The 21,662-nt window shown below is 37.0% G+C and overlaps 1 protein-coding gene and 1 long non-coding RNA gene across 5 annotated transcripts in view; one reads left to right on the forward strand and one right to left on the reverse strand.

Moving 5' to 3' along the window:
* Positions 1–10,372, reverse strand: part of phf21aa (PHD finger protein 21Aa) — a 28,384-nt gene extending 18,012 nt beyond the window's left edge. For 2 of the 4 annotated variants that reach the window (XM_073859074.1, XM_073859075.1), the window contains exons 1-5: positions 10,101–10,369; positions 7,243–7,299; positions 6,596–6,685; positions 6,420–6,452; positions 6,235–6,300 (exon numbers count right to left, since the gene is read on the reverse strand). In XM_073859074.1, coding sequence (XP_073715175.1) covers positions 6,235–6,300; positions 6,420–6,452; positions 6,596–6,685; positions 7,243–7,272 — 219 coding nt within the window. In that variant the 5' untranslated portion in view covers positions 7,273–7,299; positions 10,101–10,369. Of the gene's footprint in view, positions 1–6,234; positions 6,301–6,419; positions 6,453–6,595; positions 6,686–7,242; positions 7,300–10,100 lie in introns of all 4 variants that reach the window. The other 2 variants (XR_012359981.1, XM_073859076.1) reach the window with 2 other exon arrangements.
* A 38-nt stretch (positions 10,373–10,410) lies between these two features.
* Positions 10,411–14,140, forward strand: LOC129445418 (uncharacterized). Its single transcript, XR_008644770.2, has 4 exons — positions 10,411–10,754; positions 11,416–11,512; positions 11,690–11,776; positions 12,030–14,140. It is a non-coding gene; the product is annotated as an uncharacterized lncRNA (long non-coding RNA).
* Positions 14,141–21,662: the final 7,522 nt, after the last annotated feature.

The following is a 21,662-nucleotide window of genomic DNA, read 5'->3' on the forward strand; positions in this document are numbered from 1 at the left end:
CACAGACTTCCCTTAAAGGAATAGTCAACTCTCTTGAAAAATCCAGATAATTTACTCACCACCATGTCATCCAAAATGCCGATGTCCCTCTTTGTTCAGTCGAGAAGAAATTATGTTTTTTGAGGAAAACATTGTAGGATTTTTCTCATTTTAATGGACTTTAATAGAGCCCAACATTAAATACTTAACTCAACACTTAACAGTTTTTTTCAACAGAGTATCAAAGGACTATAGACGGTTTCAGCAGTAACAACATAAACAAGCGGCTGTCGCGGGCCGCACGTAATTTTCCGTAAACTCGCTAAGAATAAATAACAACAAAGTACTTTAAACGTAGTTATTTATATAACAAGCAAAAAAACAACACATAGATTACCAAGGAAAACAAAACATTTCTTATTTTCGACGAGGCATTTCAGTTTAGCAACTAGTCAGACCATTAAAAAAACAAAACCAGAAGTAAAGTTTGTGTATCACATGGATCACCGTCTATAAACAATCCCAAACGAGGCATAAAGGTCTTATCTAGCAAAACGATTGTCATTTTTGACAAGAAAAATACAAAATATGCACTTTTAAACCACAACTTCTCATCTAGATCTGGTCGTGATGCGCCAGCGGGACCTCACGCAATACGTCAAGAGGTCACAGAGGACGAACGCGAAACTCCGCCCCAGTGTTTACAAGTGTGTTGAAAGAGGACCGTTCTTACATTGTTGTATGTCAACTGATACTAATTAATGTCTTTGTGTCAGTTTATTGTTTACAACGGTCCGCAAATGTGCGTTTTATATATGTAACACGTGACCTCACTACGCATTTACTGGACCGCACCTAGACGAAAAGTTGTGGTTTAAAAGAGCATATTTTTTATTTTTCTTGTCAAAAATGACAATCGTTTCGCTAGACAAGACATTTATGCCCCGTCTGGGATCGCCTACAGTCCCTTGAAACTCCGTTGAAAAAAAAAGTTACGTGTTGAGTTAAGTGTTAAGCGTTGGTGTCTATTAAAGTCCATTAAAACAAGACAAATCCTGCAATGTTTTCATCAAAAAACGCAACTTCTTCTCGACCGAACAAAGACAGACATCAACATTTTGGATGACATGGTGGTGAGTAAATTATCTGGATTTTTCTTTTAAGAAAATGGAATATTCCTTTAAGAGTAAAAAATTTGAAGTACTTTCCAAAAACTGCTCTGCTTGTCTAAACTCACTATTTCTAAATGAACTTCAGTAACTACCCTGTAATAAGGGCTATTCACTGATGCTATAGTGGCTCAGAAATGACACATTTTTACCCATAATATACAAATAAAATACCATCAAATCTTTTCCCCAAATAATGTACACTAGACAATTTGCACACTGCCAGAAAAATGGTCAAAAATATGTACCCCAAGTGTCACTGGGGCAGTACCCTTTTAAAAAGTACAGCTTTACACCTAAAGAGTTCATGTTAGTACTTAAAGGGTACATCTTGTGTAGCTCAGTGGTAGAGCACTGTGTTAGCAGCGCAAAAGGTCATGGGTTCGAACCCATAAAACACACAACCTGATAAAAAAAATCTTGTATACCCTGTAATGCACTGTAATTTGCTTTGGATAACGGCTTCTGCCAAAGCATTAATGTAAATGTAAATCTTGGTACCAAATGTTTACAGATATATTAGGTCATTTTTTTAGGGTACCGCCCAGTGACAGCTGGGGTACACATTTTGACAGTTTTTTCTAACAGTGCAAAAAAAAAACAATTTCAATACAGACATGCTTTAGTGGCATATGAAGTAGAAAGTAAACAAAAAAGTAAATCACCCTACACAATAATAAGGAATGAAACAGAAACATTTGCATGAACATTTTCAAGCAAATGGGGAAGAATGGAAATTTAACATTGAAGCTGAAAAAATGTACATAACAGGTGAATTTCCAGGAACAAATTATGTAACTCTAAACGTCCTGTGATTTTTATTTACCATTATTACACGGCTCGTTGGAATGCTTGATTCTGATTGGCCAGTCGTGACATTTGCAGTTTTGTTATTCCAACTATATTACAAGCTGCTCAAAAATAATAACACAAGGCAACCCAGATGCTGCATTTGACATGTATAGTGGAATCTTACACAAAAATTTTAACATAAATGTCTTTTAATAACATATATGATATTAAATTTACAAATAATAAACCAAATAGCGTGCTTGTGACATTTAAAAGTCTTGTCTTATCTTAAAACCGAAAATAAACGCGAAGGTCTGCATTTATTTAAAATGAGCTAATAAAATATTTCAATTGAATATTTAATGTTCCTTACCTTACTAAATAGCAGTGTAATATGTGGGATAATGTACAGACAGGCAGTTGTTATGGTGAAATAAGCCCCTTTAGTGTGATACAAGACCCTCCAGTTCGCGTCGGGTCCTGATCACACTGTCATGCTAATTTCCGCGAACTGTGCAAATATGATTTTCTATTTAAAAAGCAGAATATGCATCTAAATTATTGACATTATTGACTAAATGAGTACATACACACAAAGTAACATGATTCAATAATAAATAAATATATGGAGAAGATAGGGAAAAAAGCGAAGAATAAGTCTTTAATAGTAGCAAAGACTAAGAAGTGCCTGGTTTACACAATATGCCTATGAAAATCCATCTCACAGATTACAAATGTGCTATAAAGCATATTTGTGTTTAGTTGTGGATATGTTGAATCTATTGAATCTAGTGAAGACAGGAGTGACAGTTAATAGCACCCCCCCCCACAGACCTCTCACTTATTACAGCTTTAACAGGCTTCCTCAACCATCTGTTAGATACACACTACTAGATCTGAGTGAATTTCTCTGGACACTACAACTCAACAGATTCTGGGGGTGTGTGAGCAAAAACGAGAGCACACTTTATTATATTGTGCTGCAGGCTGCAAATTTATTTCTGAATGTGAAAGCTTTGACATAGTCTGTGCATCTTTTCACTATGGGGCCTTAAGGTATGCTGACCTTGTGTTTCTCTTATTTGTTTTTCTTTGCACAAAGAGAGATGATATCAGGTTTGAGTTTTTCTCCCGTTGATGCCAGACGCTCTGTTGTGTTACTTTAAAAAGCTTTGAGATTCTAATTTAAATTCCTCTTTGCCTGCTGTCAACAACATCTTTTCTCTATCTCATCTCCTCCACAGCACTAAGAGTACAGTACAGTAAACTATAGTGAAGGACACTACACAGAGTTACACCACATAATCAATCATCCCTACACATTAATCATCAGTTACACAAATGGCAAAGAAAAAGCGAGAGAACAGATTTGTGTGTGTGTTAAAAGACCCCATGAAAACAAAAACAGAGTTTGTGCAGATTATTTTTAGCAGATGTATATATTTTAAACCACAAAACATCAACCCAGGAAAAAAACTGCCCTTGTTGTCATGCAATTTCATGGGGTCTTTAAAGAGTTAATTCACCCAAGAATAAAAATTGTGCCATTAAAGGATTACTTCACATCCATTTTCAAGAAAATTTCCCAATAATTTACTCACACCCATGTCACCCAAGATGTTTATGTCTTTCTTCAGTTGAAAAGAAATTAAGTTTTTGTAGGAAAACATTCCAGGTTTTTTAACATACAGTGGACTTCAATTGATCCCAATGGTTTGAAAGTCCAAATCACAGTTTCAATGCAGCTTCAAAGGGCTCTTCACAATCCTAAACGAGGCAAAATTATCACAATTTTCACCAAAAAATGTAAATGATGTACTTTTTAACCACAACTTGCACTAGCCTGTGATGTGCGTCCTTGACCTTACGTATTACGCAATCGCGTCGAAAGGTTGTGTTAAGGTCATCCATTGTTTACAAGTGTTGAGAGGGAGGACCGTTCAGAAGTTGTTGTATGTGGCATGACACTATTTAAAGTGCACCTATTTCATTGCTGTATATTTGGTATAGACAGTTCCATCGGACGCACGTGCTGTGACGCGATTACGAGTCTGGTCGGACCTTTACTTCCGGTTTCTGTCTGACTAGTTGCTAAACTGAACTCTTGAACAAATACCTCGTTGAAAATAACAAATGTTTTGGTTTCCTAGATAATCTACGTGTTGTTTATTTTGCTTGTGATATAAATAAACATCTTTAAAAGGACTTTGCTGTTATTTATTCTTAGCGGAGTTTACCGGACGCTACGTGTTTTCCACGAAAAGACGCTTGTTTCGGTTGTTACTGCTGAAACCGTCTATAATACAATGTGTTTGCGTAGTTTATGTACCTTCAAATATACTGCTTTCCTCAAATGCTCTGATTTTGTACAAAGCTCATTGATCTGAAAAGTGCTGTGTCCCTGACTGGCCAGCTAATCTGTGCGTTGGGATTGGCCTGAATACCTCTAACGTCAGCCGGAAATGTGCCACTCCTTCCTTACCATGTTTGAAAGATTTGCTCACAATGCAATGCTGACAGGAGTTAACTTACAGGCTATGTGAATCAAGGAATTATGATAATGTCGGTCTTGTCCACATCAACAGGCCCAGGAAGTAAACTGTTGCTTACAATTTGTTTGTTTGTTGTAATCCAATAAAAGAGATTTACGTTGGAAATGATAACTCGCGTCATCGTTTACTTTGGGGTATGTACCTTTTGCATAGCGTTAACATGTACTAATACACACTTACACACCAAAAAAAAAATGTAAAACTGTGAATCTGACATTAAATAGTTGCAGTTTATTGTTTAAAATGGTCAGTACGTGTGTGTTTTGCATATATCATGCGTGACCTTTCGATGTAATTACAAAATACGTAAGGTCGCAGACGCACATCCTAGGGCAAGTGCAAGACAAGAACTTGTGGTTATGTTTGGAATTGTTTAGAGCCCTTTGAAACTGCAATTTGAACTTTAAAACCGTTGTGTTTAACTGAAGTCCACTATATGAAAAAAAATCCTGGAATGTCTAAACGATTTCAAATGATGCATAAGGGTCTTATCTAGCGAAACAATTTTTATGTTTGACAAGAAAAAAAAATATGCACAACTTCTCTTCTTCCTCTGGCTGTGTGACGCGCCAGCGCGACCTTACGTAATTGTGTAATGACGTCAAAAGGTCACGTGTTAGATATGAAATGCACATTTGCGGAACATTTTAAACAATAAACTGACACAAAGACATTAATTAGTATCATTCGACATACAACAACGTCAGAACTGTCCTCTTTCTCCGGTGATCACGTACTATGTGAGATCGCGCTAGCGCATCACACGACCGGAAAAAGACAAGAAGTTGTAGTTTAAAAGTGCTTTTTTTTCTTGACAAAAATGACAATCGTTTCACTAGATAAGACCCTTATGCATCATTTGAAATCGTTTAGAGTCCTTTGAAACTGCAATTTTAAACTACATTTAAACTGTTGAATGTTGGGGTCCATTAAAGTAAAAAAATCCTGGAATGTTTTCCTCAAAAAACATAATATCTTCTCGACTGAACAAAGAAAGACATCAACATTTTGGATGATATGATGATGAGTAAATTATCTGAAAAATGGACTAATCCTTTAATTACTCACCCTCATGTGATTCCATACCCATAAAACCTTCATTCATATTAGGAACGTAAAAGATATTTTGATGAAATCCAGGAACTTTCTAAGCCCCCATAGACAGCAACGCAACTCGCTGTTTTCGTGAATACATTTTATGAGCACAAAAAGTATTCTTGGTCACTTTATGAAATTAAGACTGAACCACTGTAGTCACACAGACTATTTTAACAATGTCTTTACTGCCTTTCTGGGCCTTGAAAGTTGTGAGTTGAGTTGCTGTCTACAGGGCTCAGAAAGCTCTTGGATTTCATCAAAAATATCTTCATGTGTGTTTTGAAGATGAACAAAGGTCTTAGGGGTGTGGAACGACATAAGGATGTTCATTCTTGGGTAAACTAACCCTTTAAATACAGTGCTGTCAAATACTTAGTTTGTCAACACAAATCCACAACACACAAATCACCATATTGTAATGGAACTACAAAAAATGAATATTCAGCACAACACAACACAAAGCAATGCTTTGTTACACTTTTGTAACCTAACATCACCTTAAGTTCAGAGCATTCAGACCTCTAAGTACTTTTATCCCTGCCCGACTAACTTAAACTCAGCAAGCTCACACATACACACACACACATATGCTCCATGAGAACACTGATACAGCAGCAGGTGTTTTCTCAGAGGGCAGCTCTCACCTGCCGCTCACTCAGAGCTGTGATCTTGGCCTGCAGGTCACGGAGCTGCAGCTTCAAATCAGCATTCTGTACAAGAAACACACACACACTCCTCCCTGATACACTATTCCAGCGGCCACAGAGCAGAGTAAATGAGAGGGTATCTATCAAACAGTTCAAATAAATGTTCAGTGAGGCAGACACACCTGTGGATCTTGCTTCATCTGGGTTACGAGTTTCTGCAGAGAGAGAGAGAAAGTTTTAGGATTTACAGGAGAGCAGTGGGAAACATGTACTGACCTCTAGAGGAACATAAGGGGAACTGCATCTACAACAATTACACTACATGGCGAGACCAGTGTGTGTTGGGGGAGGGGGGTACCTGATGGATCTGGATTTCCACTTTAAGTGCTTCCTGTAAATTTTGCAGCTCCATTATCGATCCTTTCTTTCCCAAACCCAATACGGCTGCCTAAAAAAACAAGAGGATGCTTTTTCATTATTTACTGATGGACTGGTTTGTAACAGTGTTATTACAGATATAAAAAAGCGAGATTTTCGAAATCTCACAATGTGTGTGAGAGATTTGTTAGTGTGGGTGTGCCAGTGTGTGTAAATCTGCTCAGTGTGAGTTGAATATATTTCAGTGTACTGATTCAATCAGAACTACTCTCATCAAATTCTGCCTGAACAATACAGATCATACTGAACAGCACTCTTTCTCTGTGTTTGCACATACACACACAGACACAATCTTGTTCTCCCTCTGTCATATTTCTTTGAGGGGAAATGATGCTGATGTATGCGTTTCAATCTCATCCAGCCTTTAAGAGTCTTCTATACAATCTATAAAATATCATCTAAACCTTCGTATATCTGTTACTAGACTGCTAATATTAACAATTCCAGTATGTAGTCCATTAAAACATTTAAATTCATCAACTTGCCAACGAAAGCCTATAAAAGCTGACCATCACAGTTGTGTCAGAATGTGTGCACCCCCATTATAACAATTGGTGTGTTCTATACCTTCCCAGCGTCTGCCGTCTTGAACACCATCCAACTGGCAGAGGTGGGGGGGTGGAGCTGAAATAGACAAGAGAAGATGGTAAAGAGCACACATCTTCTTACGCATCTTTACACACAGTTATGCTCTAAAAACACATCTAAATCATATTAAAATAAGACATAACGTAATGAGGAACGCATTAGCTTTGTAGGTAAAGATTTACGCTGCACACAGGACACCATAAAATACTTTATTTGCTAAATCACTGCAAGTTCCCTAAACAGCAGGCACGTAAGTAGCAAACAGTGTGCTTGAACTGCATATTTAGGACTTAACGATATTGAAAATTTACTCACTTTACAATCAGTTTTGTTTGAGCTGCTCATTTATTTATTTTTGTAAGTGTCTCACAGAATCCGTCTCTGTTTCTTATACAGATCATCGCTCTGTTCTCATCGGCATGAATGCAGAGACTACCAGATGGGCACTCCACACACTAAGAGGTTCTCACTCATCTTCAGAGTGGCATTCACTAACTGTACCAGTCATTCATGCATCTGCCTCAGGACAGTAATGCAGAATACAACAATCTCTATGAAGACATTTATGATCATCTTCAATTCAATTTAGGGCAGCATTTAACAATTAAACTGATCTCATGAAAATTTTATTTTATTTTTTGGGACTTTTATATTCAGTAAGGCAGACAGCCAAAGTGATCAAAAACACATATTACACCTGTTTGATCACACTGCCAAACTGTACCCTCACCTGTTGGCTTTGTAAACAGGCCACAGTATATGAGATATTCAAAACTACACATTAGAACATGATGTGTAGAGTCACTCTGTGTCTGACATATGCCCGCACTGAAATTTAATTTATATTTGACGATATTTCACAAGGCAATTTCCTTCACATTCATGACTAGCTTCATTAACATATAATTTACAGACACAGTACAAACAGGCACAGCATATGTTTTGTTGCATTTTATAAGCTATTGTAATCATTTACTGTGAAATAAACATTCTTGGGTTGTTATTCGCAAAAGAAAGGGTTTAAGGATGAGATGTGTTTTAACCACTGTAATACTAACAACAATATAATACAATCGTTTTTAAGTAAATTACTAATTTAATAATATTGTTGAACTATTAAAGACAAAGTGGAAGAGAAAAAATGATCAGAGAAGTGAGCTGAACTGCCTTTTGTATGTCTATATGATTGACAGGATTTGAAGAACAAGGTTCTTCTGAAAAAATCCATTATTTGGAGTCATTGTAAAATACTCATCAATCAGTATCTATACATCAATACTTAGAACAGCATAGTATAGGCCAATAATATCTTCATGTTAAACAGTCAATTATTAATCACCAGGTTTTAACTTTAGCATTTACTCTGAAATAATTAATCTAATACTTAAAAAAAAAAAAAATATATATATATATATATATATATATATATATATATATATATATATATATATATATATATATATATATATATATATATATATATATATATATATCTGTGTGTGTGTGTGTGTGTTTATGTGTAGTTACAGTTAGCAGTTGCATAGGCTTTCTTTAAAATTTCACATATTTGAGTATTGCTTACAAACATTAAATGCATTTATTAATCTAAATACACATCTGTGAACAAACATTTAATGTTTTGAGCGTATGTATGCACACCCCTAAAGCACAACGAACTGGCTGACCCATAGTAAAAAAAAACAGGTTGAAAAAATGGCTGTACAGTCAACATTGTTGAAAATGGAAGAACAACCAGACATGCGTGAAACATAACAAACTGTAAACAATAAAAATATGACGTTTTAACAACCTGTATGCTTTAGTAACTTCACGTGCATCAAATTCATGCTCAAAGACGATTAAAAACAGGGTGTGATTTTGATGCCAATGTTTTACCGCTATTCAGCACTAGAACTAATGAGCAAATGCAGTACTACTTGTGGTAAAACATGCACACATCCGTCATTGACAATCTTGTAAAAGACTGATAACATTAAGAGAGTAAGAAAGGAGCTCGAGACGGTCCGGTCGGTAAAGCGGACCGAGCGCCATCTGAAAGCTTGAGAAAGGTCATCATCATCATCATCATTAACGTTCCAGCGCATCCACACCGGAAACAGCACCATCACTTTATATACTCACACAATTACACATTAAACTCACACTGCACGGGGCCTATAACTTTCCTTAACGTTATAGGAGAACAGATATCAGCATATTTCATTTCAGCACTCTCGCGTTTGTGCGAATATGTTACATGTCAAGGCGTGGTGCCGAGGAAACGAACTGGGGGAAAAAATCTTTCATGATCACACGTCTTGTCGCCCTAGCGGTTCTTAACAATAATAGTAGCTCAACATCGAGGGCTGTTCGAGCTGAAGACAGCAGGTGTACAGACACACACTTTATTCGGTTTAACGCTTAAAATGTCTCGCTTTCCTGTTTGAATGTCCATGTAGGCGCAAAGTGCTTTTATAATGGCATCCCATTACTGTTTCACGGCATGGTGTGAAAACTACGGCACGCGCTGGAGTCCGTATTTTTATCCATATTAGCGCCGTTATATTTATTAAGTGGCGTTTGTAAAGTGTTTTGGTGTTAATCGGCGGTTTATTGTGTAAGTTATAACGTATCTTTTGCTGCAGCTGTACTCTCTCTCTCTCGCAACTCCTAGAATAAAGAGAAACGAACAAAACCCCCCTGCACTGCCTCCGCGCTTTCACATGCACTCAAATCACTACTAACACAATCGAATAAAGAAAGGCAAAAGAGTTGAAAGACACCGTCCCTAAAAGTTCCCATGATCAAGATTTAAACAAAAAACGAGGTGCACTTACCCTTGTACACACTCTTCCAGCAGTCAAACACCGATCTTCATACACTTACACACACACTCACCAATTATTTAAATATATATCTACAAACAGCCGGGCATTTCACCACCAAAATCCTATCCCGCGGATGAAATTACTCCTTTTACCGCCCTAAAGTTTTTTAATGGGGTATTAGCGGGAATCTTCGCGTTGTTCGGTTGATTTTTATCGAAATATATATAAAAAGACAGAAACTGACATACAAAACAAGAACTCTTCTTCCATTCCATTCACCCCCAGTTTGTGCGCTCGGCATATCAATGCGCGCAGAAGAGAGATAATGGGACAGCAAAACCGTGCCGTAAAACACACCAAATAACTCATACAACACAAAAGATTATTTGTCACTTTGGAAATTAATTCAGTATTGCTGAAAACCGCGTTGAAACAAGTACTGCTGAAGGAGTAAGAACACTTAGAACAAGAGAACTAGTTTGTGTAACGGTGCGGCGAATTTATTTCACTTTGCCTAAGGAACGGTTGTAGTGCGTCCTCCATTGCCTAGGGAAAAGCCCCGGATGTAAACTCAGTGAAACTCATGTTGAGTGAAGTTACTCTGTGCACCCAGCGTGGGGCAGAGATATTACAAAGACAACAGAGACGATTTATGCTATACGCGTACGTAAGAATACACACATCTTATGTTTTTTTCACACATATTTTACAGTTTCAACTTGTTATGTTTTCGTTTAAAATCTTAGACATAATCTGCTTATACACGAGCAGAGTTCTGTTGTACACATTTACTCAAGTCAAATAACAATGCAGTGCATTACACTGTATGTACAATTTGATAAAAATATTGGTTGATAGAAGCACTGGGCCAAATTATAGCACTTAAACATGGAAAAAGTCTGATTTCCATGATATGCCCCCTTTAAAAAACACCCTGTTGTTGACTATACCACTCTATTTTGTGCTCCACGTACAGGAATAATGACTGTAAAATGCAATACATTTATTTCACCTAAATATTTGCTATCCTCTTTTCTTTTAATAATCTTGGAATATCTTTAATATACACGTTTTTTCTCTTCATTTGCTGTATGCACTCGTGGCCTAAATGAGTAAATAGACACATCATGTACACACAGTTACTTCTTTTTAAATTGATCCTTCTCTTTAGTAAGTTTAGTTAAGTCAAAAAAATATTTAAACAGGACAACAGTTTTTATATAGCATATGTAAGTCAGTAACAGTAAATGAACGGTAGGGGGAGACATAATGTTGTGTTTGCAAGTGAAGGATCCTGCGAGCTCAGCACCGTTTTCTTTTCCAGGCCTTTGCCTCCTAAACTGGTCCACGATCTCTGTCATCAGCACCACTGAGTCATCGCAGTACGCTTTGAATTATCCATCTGCATGGAGGAATAAGAAGTACAAACCTCAACATTTAACATCCATTTAATTAATGTGATCAAACGGAGAGCAGAATAATGACATCTGCGTCAAATCAAACAATGTGGTATTTGAATATACAGCGATTTTACTAAATGATCATTCTGGTGCTTATTACAAAGCTCCTCTCTGATGTTCTTCTTTTGCTTTTTCTAGAACACTTGGTCTGAAAGAATAATAAGTTTAGATTGGCTATCTAGCATAGGCATTAGCCTATATAATCCACAAAATCACTGGAGTAAGGTAAGTGAAAGTAGTTTTGTGCTATTCTGGGATTCATACACAGATGCGTGACACTGTGACATAACATCACTGATTCAATATATTGACATAAAGTATTTTGTCAGACATAAGTGGCTTACAATATAGGACATAAATCATGTTATCTGACAAACATCTGAGTGAGAAAACACTATTCTTGCTAAACTTTAGCTTTTAATCATAGCATCAGTTGCACAGCATCATTTTCAGTGTAGCTTCTAACTTTCTTTTTTAGACACAGCGAGAGATCAGCTATCACTAAATGACTCATGCCCCTCAGCTCTTGTGTCATTGGACCTCACTGAGCTGCTTTCTCTTTAGCTGATGGTGATTGGCTGTTACGTCTGTGATCCTTATAAAAATCATAGATTAAAATATGGAATTGGACGTGTCTAATCTAATATGAATGAACTAATCAAGACCCTATTTATCAGGAATCCTATGCTTCAAGAGATTAAGACATCCTCTTTGTCAACATATGTTTATGTAGACTAAAGATCAAAGGAGACTTTCTCTGTTAATCAAAGAGCATGTAAACAGGTACTTAGCATCTTGTTTACAAATAAGCCATTGTGAAAAGCAATCGGATAGCATCCAATGTTAAGCGTTATACAAAAATAGACACTTTTAACTATAGGCAAAAACGGCATGACATCATCATCAGTAAAGCAGAATTGTTTAACATCCAATGCGTTTCCAGAGATGCTAAAATTATCGCTGATCCAATTGACTCGGCACATGATTGGTTAAACTGAGAACGTGTTTAATTAAAGAACTGCATTTTTCCAATAACTGTCAGGATTTTTCTATCTCTGATCTGTCTGTACTGAACACCGGTTCAATTACATTATATTGCACAGTATTGGATATTAAATAGCATGCTGCATGCAAATTTTTATTTATGCAATTTCCATTCTGTTGCCAGCAGCTGTGTGGCAATAACGTTTTTGTTCTCTATCGTACATACTTTCCTCAGACAGGTACATCTGTCTCATGCTGCAAAGGCACAAACAGTGAGAAAGATTTCGATGTGTGGTTTGGTCTGAGTGGCAGACAGTGACCAAAACTGAGTTCGGCTAGTGAGAATGCTGTGATCTGACATCTATGCCCAAGCTACTATACTGTACAATAGTTAAACCACAGCATCACTATGTAAACCTCCCATCATCATGACCACATCCTTCACTCTGAACTCCACACACGCACCCGCACTGACCTAAACCGCCTGACCCTCCACACACGCGCACACACATACACTCAAAAAGAGACCGAATTAGGAAAAGAGATGGTTCTTGTGAGGTTTATTCTCTCAACCCACAGGGCCTTTTATGCATACTGTATGTTTCTGTCTATTGATATACCCAGTAATCACTGTCTGCCAGCCTGCTTCTTTGTGTCCCTTTTTCACATGCCCATTTTCCTTTTAGTTGAAGTCTGTTTGGTAGTGTATTTATCATCATTACTTGACAAGCAATAAAACCATAACAGTTGGGGAAAGAAAAAGAAAAACAAGAATGAAGGATTATGAGCTCTGCTAACCTGAAAATTATTGTGTCAAACAGCTGAAAAGGGAAACTGTTTTACATAAACTCTACATTTAATGCCAGTGCAGAAATTAGTCTGCCACAGAACTTTTAAACAGACGTATTTTGATTGGTTTGAACTAATGTAATTTCTTCTCAAGCAGGACATGTTTTTACCAATGAGTGATGCAAGCAATTCTCCAGAGATTTTCCAGTGCAATTGTGTGAATTCGCAATTAAATTACTCATATTTCATTCCTGATGTTCGAAACAGACTTAATGAATGTAAAACAAACTCAAGAGCTCTCTGTTTGAGACTTAAATGTAAAGGCTGCTGTGAAGTGGTTTTTGAGAAACAGTCAGACAAAAACACACCTCTCACAATATGAAATCATTCATTTTCTTCACATGCAAAATGTTGTTTGTGTGGATTTCTGCTGGAATACATTCTGCTTTTGCTATTTTATCTATATGTGCATCCCTCCCCTGTGCATTTCATGTTTATTTACACCCATCTTCTATTTATCACTCTCTCCATATGTTTGCCATATCATATTCAATTTTTTTTTACAATTTTGTGTGACTTAACAATCCTTTGTCCCTACAAGTGAATCAAATTAAAAATAAACTAAATAGGGAAGATTTATTTGCAAAAACACAATATTTCTGTTGGTTATGGTTCATATGGTAACTGTAATTAGCTGTATATAAAAACCAGAAACCTATTGTATGTTCCCGTTTAGACTAGACATCATATGTGTGTGTGTTCCATGTGCACTTCTTTGATCTTCCTGGATGCTTGTACCTGCTTGCCTAGGTGTGTGTATGTGTGGGCCTGATAATTATCACGTTGGGGGGGACCAATTGTCCCCACAAAGATAGGAATACAAGTAAATTTTGTTCCACTCTAACATATACACACAAACACTGTACTATCAATCAATCAAAGCCATTTGAAAGCTATATGCTCAATTACAGACTATTAAGTCCAATATTAAAAATAAGAACAGACAATACATTACCATCATAACAATACAAAAGAAAGACAAAGAAAAACTTTTGAATAAATATGTAAGAAAATAGGATAAAAAGCCCAAAGTTTTAATGTATTGGACAAATGCAATGATACCAATGTCTCCATATGGATTTATAACGTATGGTACTGGCCGTTATATTAGTTAGGCCCTCAATAATCACATTTTTGGACACATTGAGATGAATTTATACATGTAATTGCATAATACAGGTTGAAAAGTATTTACTCTTAAGCCCACAAACATTTCACTTGCACTATGGTTTTTGCAGCAAGATTCTCATTGCAGGCTACTTGGAACCTTTGTAAGCTTGTAGTACTATAAATTATCCATAGGCGTGCAGTATAAAGTGGTGTGCAATATGCTTTAAACCAGTGGTTTTCAAACTGGGGGCCAGGGCCCCCAGGGGGGCCACTAGATGGTGTCAGGGGGGGCCCAGTTTTATGACATTTTATGAAATACATTAATTTATCATGAATTCTGTGTAACCAAAAGCACTAATTTTTTGTATAATTTCATGTTTTTTTATTAAAATGTTTAGTATTAGAACAGTTTTTTGTCAAAAATTTCTTTGGGGGGCTGCGAAGGAATGCACCGTACATAAGGGGAGCCGCACGCTGAAAAAGTTTGGGAACCACTGCTTTAAACAATAAAACTTTAAATTCATCTGAGCGAGAACTGAAATTATATAAAAGTACATTAGCCCGTATATACAACTGTATATTAGCTGTCTATATCCTCATCATCTGTCAAATGCGTGGTAATAAATTGATAACATTAAAACATTTTACTTTAAAACCAACCACAAGACTCTTATCAGACAACATAAAAAAAGAAAAAATGTATGTTTTTATCCTCCTTAGTTCAGCAAATCATAACAATGCTATTTTTCGCATTATATATGATGTCATATTTAAAGCCACTGTTCTGTTATCACGACGTGAACTTTACATTTACTAAATGGTTTCTATACGGAACTAATGTTTTTTCCTGTACCGTTAAACAAGTATGTTTATTATTAAGCCATTTTGTCCTCACAATGTAGGTCAAATCCTCACACACACAAAAGCATACTGTCTTCTGATGAATAGGAAAAATCTGATTCATATGGTCAGGTACATCTTTGTGTGGTATGTGTGTGTAAATAGAGCTAATAGCTTTATTATGAGTCATTTTTCCCTTAGTTCCTAAATGTTGCTGGTGAATTTAGCTACGTTAGTTTGCAGCACACTGATGAAGAAACCAGATCAGACAAGACCAGACTTACTAACTAAACATCTCCAGACCCCACACCGCTCGCAGATGACTATATTTAGGATAATGGATGAGTTTTAGTCTTTGCTGACGGCACCTCGCGCCATTACACAAATAATCAGACCATCCTGGGTGGGTAAATAGCATTGATACATGCTGGATGTTATTTTGTGGTCCAGTTGGTGTGCAGGATTAAGAGGTATAATTTTAAACATTTGATCCACAGCAAACCACAGCGTTTTTTCGGAAATTCAGAATGACTCACTGTGGTACTTAATCTTATTGCAAACAATCACAGTGTACCCAGATTAATTGATTTGTGCGGGGTCCAAACATTACACTCAGCCGTATTATTTATGTTATTTGTGTCTGAGATACTACTGAGAGAATTTGCGCAGTAGATCTCCATCTGCCTCATTTTAGGAAAGTCCAGCACATGGCATATTACCTTACTGTAAGTTTTGGTGTCCAATAAAATCACTAACCCAAGTTACTAGAAACCAGACAAATAAATGGAAAAAAACACCAAGAGACTAAAAGAGGAATGGAACACAATGCTTCACACACAATAATTAAAGATGGAGCGTTGGCCTAATTATATTAAGGATTATTCTTATGGTTTGGTGGACAGAATGGTTTGTGAATCACTCAGGAAAATGACAGAGTGATTCTCGGTCAGCTTCAGTGGGGGGTTTCAGCCCCCTTACAACATTCTCCCATCACGTAACAGCCCCCCAGTCATATGCCATTACCCCCACCACCATCACCACATCAGAACCGTGCGGCCGTCTGCTCTGCTCTCCACCCTCAGAAGAGCGCATGTTAGCAATGCCACCGAACAGAACTGTGGGAGTTGAGAGTGGACACACCCTTCTCTCTATCATTCGGTCTTTCGCTCTCATTCAGACAGGCAGACAAACTGACCCCATGGATTGATATAAATATCCCTCTTATTGCCGGCTGCTTCTGGGGTTGCTGCCTAAAGCATCTCATTTTGGCTTGTGACCGAAATAACCAGTAAACCACAGAGAAAAGAAACAGAAAGGAGAGTGAAAGAAGAAGAAAAGGATATGTAAGGTGTGTGTCAGAAAAAATAAATACTGAGAAGTCGGTCAGAAGAGAGAATTAACTTTTGCTTAAAGAATAAATTCGTAAAACTTGCATATTTGTCCTCAAAGCTTGCACTTTTATGGACGTCTTGTTTGTGTGTTTAGTATTTTGTATAATGTTTCGGTCCCTCGGGTCTGTAAGATGACTCACCTGTCTCTCTGGCTTTGGGATTTATCACGCCTCTCCAATAACAATGTCACATTACAATATTCCATGTATGCGGTATGTGAGAACCCTTAGAGCTGATTCTGTGTGTGTGTGTGTGTGTGTGTGTGTGTGTGTGTGTGTGTGTGTGTGTTTGTTTGTGTGTGTGTGTGTGTGTGTGTGTGTGTGTTTACTGCATCATTCTCATAGGCATCATAGGGAAATGTCAGGATCACACACATCCACACGTGAAAAGGTCACTGCTTCCCAGTGCATTCTGTGACCTCTTGGGTTTGATCTGGCTTTTATCCTGCTGATGATGTCACATTATCATACTAAACCACACACACACACATACGATCTGAACACACAAACCACACAATATCATATTGGACGATTAAAGATAAATTAATATAAACTTGGTAGTATTTTTGCAAACATGCAAATTATTTAAACAGTGTTTCCCCTTGTTTCTTCTTTTGGGCAACTGAAAAAAAAACATTTATTCCATCTGAGACACGATCAGTGTTGGGGGTAACGCATTACAAGTAATGTGCATTACGTAATAATATAACTTTTCTGAAGTAACGAGTAAAGTAACTTAATACTTTATAAATGCACACATTAACATTTAAGTTACTTTTTATAATGCGAGTTCCTTTTCAGTTTAAAGGAACAGTATGTAGGATTGTGGCCAAAACTTATATTGCAATCACACAACTGGTGGCCAATACACAACATGACAACATAAACATCAGTTGAGGGCTACAACTCCACTTTTTAAATGACAATATCCTGGCCGGACCACTGTTGTCAGTGATATAAGTATTTGAAATGAAAATTATTTCTTAATGTCTAGTGACATATCAGGGCCATTTTATGATTAATTGATATACATTTTTTACATACTGCTCCTTTAATTAATTAAAAAAAAAACAATGTATTGCGTTAACCTGAATGTTATTAACATAGAATTACACACTTTGTGCGTGAACAGTTTCAGTCAGAAATGGAGATGGCAGACCAGAGATTGACATTTTTGCGATGGAAATATGCAATTTCTGAATGCATAACCTGCAATGTAAGAAAAAGTAATGCAAAATTAATGTAAGCATTACTTTCCATGAAAAGTAACTAAGTAACGCAATTACTAATGAATTAAGTATAAGGCATTACTTCTAAAAGTAACTTTCCCCAACTCTGGACACGACACACAAGTGTACTGCTTGTTACAAGTGTAACGTGGTTCAATATATTTTAAGATTTAATTGACATCGGTGGCAGAAAAATAACACGTGACCATGATGCATTTATAGTGCAAATAATACTAATCTGTCTGACAATATATCAATGGACTGCCTACTCACCCGTCAATCATCTATTGTGCCAAAACAAAGATTTTAAACTGCTTGCTGTGATAATATCATCACCTTTGCCATTTTGTTAGGTTGGCAATGGGTGAAAAAGAATGCACGTGGTATTACCCAACCCTACAGACAATTTCATTTTCTCACTCGTGCAAATACACAAATGTCCATCCCTTTATAAAGATGATGACATGCTGTTTCCAGTTTGACTGTGATAAAAGTGCATGTCTGAAATACAGACAAAATGACGATTTACCCCAAAAAAAATCTCTAGGGTGATGACTAACGCACTGACTCACTCCAGACACAGCGATCTGACTAAAGATGCAATGCATAAATCAAAGGCAGCAGAAAAGACAAGTATGTTCTCTTTTCCCCTACAGATTGATCATCTGTTTTTAAGCAAGTGATGCAGTATTTGCAACCACCCAACCATTTGAACAAAATTATATATTTTTTTCATTACTATGCAATGCATAACATAATATAATATAAAGATGCAGTGATCTGTTACAACAATAAAATGCAATTTACCACAATTTTACTGTAAAGTGCGGTGTTGATAATATAAACTAGTGCAGGGGTGATTTCACTTTTACACATTTTGTGTTAATCTGAACACTTGCTGATCCTGCATGATGGGTTTATCAAATTTGCTTCAAAAGAGAATGAAAGGTTTCCTTTATTGGCATTAAGACTAAATCACATTTATTACCTGAATCTTATTTTAAACATACCATTCTGATTTCCTTGTTCTCCATGTCATTTTCTCTTTCTTTCTCTCTCTCTCTCTACATTTTCCTTCTCATTTCATGCTTGAATGTTCATTCATCAGTCCTGCTCTAGCTGTTGTCATAGTACCGCTGGCTCTTCTTACAGTGGACTGCTTTGTAAACTACGTAAGTACGTTACCAGCTAGCAGCTACGGTCACGACATTGTGAGTCAGGTACGGTCAGTTTGTCACCTGTTTCCAGACGTCATGGAAACAGTGATGATCACCGCAGCGTGCATGAAACTTATCTGTGAGATTACCATTAAGATTCGATTTAATGTTTCTTGATAGCTTTTATTTTGACTTGCTTTCTCAACTCTTCTGGTTTATATGATGTGTCAGTTGACTGCTCTGCATTTGCTCTGATTTTCTCACGTGCTACTTAATATGAGTGTGGCTGTCATGGATACAATAGCTTGATGTGCTGCCATGTATTTTGAACATGGACAGCACATCAGCAGCTATTATCAGCATACCCATTAGGACATTACTTTTGGCAAATGATTCAGTCACTATCAAACAAATGCAGTTTTTGGCTACAGAAATATTTATAGAGTGTTATGGTCTTAGGCTAGCCATGCCTTACCTGACTGGTTTGGAGGACATTTGTTATTCTCTCAATGCCCTGTTCGCACCCGACCCACTGAAATATTGAACCGCATTGATAGCTATCGCCCCTGTGTGTTTCAGCAAGAAAGACTGGGTTTCACAGGCCTGCTTTGTAAGAGTTGTGATAGGCAGTGCAGGAGGATTGTTCTCAGAGGCAGTTCGCTGATTGTGTGTCCTGACCTTCCTGTCTTCAATACACAGGAGAAGTTATCCAGTTTCAGTGGTTACTATATGGAAACTCCTTTACCTGTGGCTATGATGTTACCTCACATACTGTACAGCAATGAATGGGAAAAGAAGGATTTCTCAGTATGTCTCTAAACTGTGTTGTGTATGTGTGTAGGTGGGCATTTGTGTGCTTCACTGAATTTAGTGTCTAAAAAGAGCTTTTTGTCGTGATGAAGTTACATAAGTCTATGAAGTTTCATTCGGAGAAACTTTAGATAGCATTCAAGTTCTGTGTGACTAATCTTTTCTCCATGTTTTGAGCTTTTCTAAAATGCATTGTATTGCAAGTATTGGATACATTTTAAAAGAATTTTGCATTGTTATAATTGGACTGGTAAAACAGGACAGGTTTTCACGTGACACAGTCATGTTCAATCCAAAACAATCAAGTCGTTGAATTATGCTTCTTTATGATAGCTTAGCTAAATACGCCTAAATAAATACAGCAAATTGTAAACTGTTGCAAATGACACAGGCCAACACCAAGCATTTCAGTGGTGTTTAAATGTGGGTGAGTAACTTTTTAAAATGTATCTGGATTAATTGTGTAGCCTTAAAGGAAAACACCAAAGTTTTTTAATATTTTACTATGTTCTTACCTCAACTTGGATGAATTATTACATACCTATCTTTTTTCACTGCGTTCACTTTTAATCTTTGTACAGCGCCTCGTCAATGTGTTAGCATTTAGCCTAGCCCCATTCATTCATATGGCTCCAAACAGGGATGAATTTATAAGCCACCAAACACTTACATGTTTTCCCTATTTAAAGACTGCTACATGACTAGTTACATGAGTAAGTATGGTGGCACAAAATAAAACTTTGGTTTGGAGCCATAGGAATGAATGCGGCTAGGCTAAATCCTAACACTTTCAAGAAGCGCTGCACAAAGATTAAAAGTGCATGCTTTGAAAAAAGATAGGGATGTATTAATTCATCTAAGTTGAGGTAACATAGTAAAATATTGAAAAACGATGGTGTTTTCTTTTAAAGGGGTCGCACACCGGGTGAGAAGTGTCGCGTCGTGTGAAGAACAACTCGCAGGTATCGCACACCGGACGTACACATTAAAGGGACAATAAGTAGGATTTACCCCCATCTAGTGGTGAAATTGTATTTTGCATTCAAACGAATAGTGCTCTCTAGCGCCTCGCTTTTCCAAATGCGTGTTGCAACTGCGGTAGCCGATATGTAATCACTGATCTCTTTGTCTGTTTCAGCTAGTTAACGTGTTGTGAATGAAAACGCATTGTGGAAACGCATTGGTAGGCTAGTGCTTTTTGTCCCTCTCTGCGATTATAGTTTATCAATACGGCGTAACGACATGGAAGCCTCATTGGACTTACCCGTTCAATGTAAGCAAAGAGAAGAAATTCTAAGCTTACAAAGAAAAGTCAGATCACTGGCAGAGGTCATTTGACACATATTTATGAATAAAGACATTGATTTTGATTAATAAAACACTTAAAACCATACTTACTGTCCCTTTAAATAGCGCAAGCTTAGTCAGACAGAGTCTACTACCAGATGCAAAATATGCGTAAGCAGTCTATGTTAATCGTTAACGATTTAGGGAAAAATATGATGTTATTTAATGTTAAACTATGTGAGTGGCACTTTGACGCCGGTGTGTGTACATTCATAGAAAATAATGTGTTCGATTTTTAGATACATGGCGCGACGTGATGCGGCTCGATTACCCCCTTTAGTCCTCTCCACTGATGAACCTTCATTAAGATGATTATTCTGTCTTGATCCATTGATCAATTTTTTGTCTTATTCCTCATATCAGTGCCATTGAACAGTGCTCAGGGTGACACAGAC

This window comes from Misgurnus anguillicaudatus, chromosome 21 (assembly GCF_027580225.2).
Source record: "Misgurnus anguillicaudatus chromosome 21, ASM2758022v2, whole genome shotgun sequence".
Taxonomy (NCBI): domain Eukaryota; kingdom Metazoa; phylum Chordata; class Actinopteri; order Cypriniformes; family Cobitidae; genus Misgurnus; species Misgurnus anguillicaudatus.